This window comes from Aegilops tauschii, chromosome 7 (assembly GCF_002575655.3).
Source record: "Aegilops tauschii subsp. strangulata cultivar AL8/78 chromosome 7, Aet v6.0, whole genome shotgun sequence".
Taxonomy (NCBI): Eukaryota; Viridiplantae; Streptophyta; class Magnoliopsida; order Poales; family Poaceae; genus Aegilops; species Aegilops tauschii.
Genome location: NC_053041.3, coordinates 207,613,968 through 207,618,185, shown reverse-complemented (window position 1 = coordinate 207,618,185; position 4,218 = coordinate 207,613,968). Strand labels below are relative to the sequence as shown.

Here is a 4,218-nt window from a genome sequence, read left to right as displayed (position 1 = left end):
TATCTTGAGAGAAGCCACTAGTGAAACCTATGGCCCCCGGGTCTATCTTCCATCATATAAGTTTCCAATCTATTTTTACTTTGCAATCTTTACTTTTAGTCTTTACCATAAAAATACCAAAAATATTATCTTATCATCTCTATCAGATCTCACTTTTGCAAGTGGTGGTGAAGGGATTGACAACCCCTTTATAGCGTTGGTTGCAAGGTTCTTATTTGTTTATGTAGGTACGAGGGACTTGCGTGTGGCCTCCTTTTGTATTGATACCTTGGTTCTCAAAAACTGAGGGAAATACTTATGCTACTTTGCTGCATCACCCTTTCCTCTTCAAGGGAAAACCAACGCATGCTCAAGAGGTAGCAGATGCAGATGATCGCCTACGGTCGCACCGCTGTGAACATCAATGGGGAGATTGGTCCCTACTTCCCCACCCTGTGTGGGATTAGACAAGGCGACCCCTTCTCCCTGTTCTTGTTCAACATGGTGGTGGATGCGCTTGCAACTATCCTGGACAAGGCTAAAGCGGCAGGCCATATTCGTGGGATCACTCCCCACCTGGCCGGCGGCTCTGGGATCTCCCTTCTCCAGTACGCCTACGATACCATCATTATGGTGGAAGGCTCGGAGGCGGACATCTCTAATCTAAAGTTCCTCCTCCTCTGCTTCCAACAAATGTCTGGCCTCAAGATCAACTTCGACAAGAGCGATGTGATGGTGATGGGCTACTCTTCGGATGAATGCCTGGACATTGCCAACCGGCTTAACTGCCGCTTGGGCTCTTTCCCCATGACCTACTTGGGGACGCCCATTAGTGATTCTCGGTTCACCGTCGCCGACTTGCGTCCGACGTGGCCAAGCTGCAGACGCGCATTGAGCCTTGGCAGGGTAGATGGCTGTCGAAGGTGGCCCGGACGATTCTCATCAACTCCTCCCTATCCAGCCTCCTCTTGTTCCTCATGAGCTTTTATAGCCTGCACGAGACTCTGCATCATGAGATCGCCAGAGTCCAGTCTCGTTTCTACTGGGCGGGCGACAACAATAAGCAGAAATACCATATCGTTAGCTGGCCGGACATCTGCAAGCCTCGGGAGCAAGGGGGCTCGGGATCATGTGTTCTAAGGGCATGAACATCGCCTTCTTATCCCGCTGGCTATGGCGTATTTCGCAAGGGCAGGGTGGCCTCTGGTTAGACATCATACGGAACAAATACCTTTGTGGGCAACCCCTCGCCTTCTATCAGAGGTCTGGTGGCTCCCAGTTCTGGCAGTCGGTCATCCAACTACTCCCGGTTCTTCGCATTGGGACCTCCATTTCGGTTGGATCTGGGGCTGCGACTCTGTTCTGGTTCGACCGGTGGGCGGGAGACACCCCCTTCGCCGCGCGCTTCCCCGACCTCTTCTCCATCGCTGTTGATCCTTGGATCTCTGTTGAGAGGGCCCTTATTGACTCAGGGCGCCTCGCCTTCCGGAGGCCATTTGGGCCTCCGGATTCTGCCGCCTGGCATGAGTTGCTTGATTGCGTCGCCCTCCACGAGCCTGTGGTGGATGGTGGCCCGGATCTGGTTCGGTGGCGCCTTGAGCCGTCAGGCCAATTCTCCACCAAGTCCCTCTACCAGGCCATTGCCCCCTCCTCCACCCCCTTCCCTTACGCTGGTTTGTTCCATCCGCCTGCCTCTGAAGATTCGGATCTTCATGTGGCAATGGATTCGCGGGCGGACCCCGTCTGGGGTGGAGGTTCGCAAGCGCAATGGCCCTGGTAGGGGCCTATGCCCGCTCTGTGGTGTCCCCGAAGACTCGAATCACATCTTCTTCTCTTGTGTGTCTCAATTTATTTGGAGCTGCTTTAGAGAGGTGGTTGGTGGCAATTGGTGCCACACCAATTTCCCCGACCTGTTTGCCGAACTCCAGAACTCCCCCCTGCATTCTCGCCACAATAGGTGGTTGGAGATTGGGGCACTCGCTTGGACCCTCTGGACGATCTGCAATAGACTTGTGATTGAGCGCATTCCGCTTCGACGTGCTACTGACGCCTTCTTTAAATTGTCTGGTTACTTGCAGCTTTGGCGGCCGCTTAGCCGCCCCCGGGACCGGGACGCCATCTCTGCCTTCATCGCCGACCTCCGCTCGATGGCTATCCGTTTGTCGCCGCCGCCTCCTCCTCCACCCCCCGAGCCGGATTAGGGGTCGGGCATGTTTTCCGGCCTCCCTCGGCCTTTTTTTCTTTTTTTCTTTGGGCTTGTTGAGTTGTGCCCTCAGCAGAACCTATTGTACTTGTCGTGAGACTTGGGTGTGTGCGTTGTGAACTTGTCCTTGTATGGGTGCTCTGTGACGGTTTGCTTTATCTATAAAACGGGGCGAAAGCCTTTTTCGGTAATGAGTGCTAGGAGCATGTTTGCATCAAACTCCACTGTCTACCAAACTATTCAGTGCAATTTGTGGCAAGCATAAAACGTGCCATGGGTTTAGCAGAGCTTAGCAAACTTGACGATAATGGCTTTGTTGGTTCAAAGATAGGTCTATTTCAAAAAAAAGTTTAGATGAATGTAATCTTCATTAAATTTGTATAGAGCATGTGTTGGTTTATAGTACTAGAACCATATCAAAGTTTAATCTCATGGTTTTATTTTATTTTATTTCAACGACAACTATGGCATGCGCCCAGTGCTTTGAAAAAAAATCGCTTGAGTTATGCATTCATGCGATTTTACTTAGCAGATGATTCAGCGTGTTCATGACATTCAATTCCTACTCTCTTTTTCTAAGGGGTAAAACCAAACTTTATTTAGCAAATTTCACAGTGAGTGGGATACATGTTCGGTCATCAGGTTGAATGAGCCACATGTGACGACCCCTATCTAAAGACCCAGCTTCAATTCCTACTTGTCTTCTTTCTAATCCTGCTTGTTTTACATCATGTGAATCAAACAGGCCCAAGAACGTTACAAGTGGGAGGGTGGATTGCCATGGCCGTTGTAAAATTATCAGGACACGGCTACGAACCGAATGTGAATAAAATGTTGCTAATCCATTGTCTTTTTTAAAACGGAATTACTAAATAACTACTCTGAGAGGGATAATCGGAATTCAAACCCTACTAAGAGAGATAGTTGGAATTGAGTTTGGCACGATTGTGATGCTAAAAGTAGCAACGTGCGCGACGGTCATGATTAATTTAGGTTATCTCCGATGCTAAAAATCAGGTGAAGTGAGAGCAAGGAAAGAAGTTTCATGTCTGTCCAAGCGTGAACACTCACTCGCACGCGGTTGCTGACACGGGTGAGTAAACGTCACTCAGTTTTTTCCTTTCTGACAGCGGTTAATCGTCACTCGCTGATGAGCTGAGCTTCAGAGCTCGCAAAGGCTCAGGCAAAAATCAAAGAAGGGGTTGTATGGCGGATCACGCAAAGGGATCCGGGTGATGGACAGACGGCGCGTGAAATCAAAACGGACACCGCAAGGTCAATCATGGGCGTGATCTGGGCGAGAGCGACGCGCGCTGCACGGACGGAGCACGGAGCCGCAGAGGGCACAAGTGGTCCGCCGGGGGAGGTGAACCGTGAACGGGCGGCGACGGCGGCGGCGTCGTCCATGCGTACACTTGCAGAGCTGCACAGTGCGGTCGCCCAACCCTGCGGCCTCGTTCGGCGTGAACTGAAAGGCCAACTCGCGCAGGCCGGGCCGCCCGAGAAAACGCCCGGCACGCAACATAAGGGCAGCTTGAACGCGGGTTACCAAATTGGCGTTAAGGCCTTCTTTGGTTCATAGGTGAGAAAATCATAGGAACAGAAAAGTCATATGAAATGAAATGACATGTATCTCAAATCCTATGAGTAGAAATAAGAAAAAAAGATGCTCTTTGATTCACATCATAGGATTTTTTCCATTAAGTCTTAGGCTAATGTTTATTTCTATATGAAATGTAGAGGATAGGAAGAATTCCTTCATAGAAATAGAATTCCATTCCTACAAACCAAAGGGCTCTAATTTTTTTTTTCTAGAAATCCTATCCTATGAAATTCCAAGGTAAACATGTTGCACACATGACAACTCAACCTTGAACCCCTCAGCACAAACTCATATTTTACTCTCCCTCCTTTCTCTCTTTAGTGAACAAGAATCGGACATTTGATGAATATAGTTGGATGGCAGGCACCCTCCGAACGCATCTGCAACAGATATTTGATTGATTATGTCAATTTCGATGAACCGTGTTGGAGTT

General features: G+C 49.4%; 1 protein-coding gene across 1 annotated transcript; it reads left to right on the top strand.

The window, feature by feature from the left end:
• The first annotated feature begins 363 nt into the window (after positions 1-363).
• LOC141027040 (uncharacterized) lies at positions 364-2,074 on the top strand. The gene is made up of 3 exons (XM_073503959.1): positions 364-885; positions 1,175-1,733; positions 2,058-2,074. The coding sequence occupies exons 1-3, from the start codon at positions 364-366 to the stop codon at positions 2,072-2,074; spliced, it is 1,098 nt and encodes a 365-aa protein (XP_073360060.1).
• Positions 2,075-4,218: the final 2,144 nt, after the last annotated feature.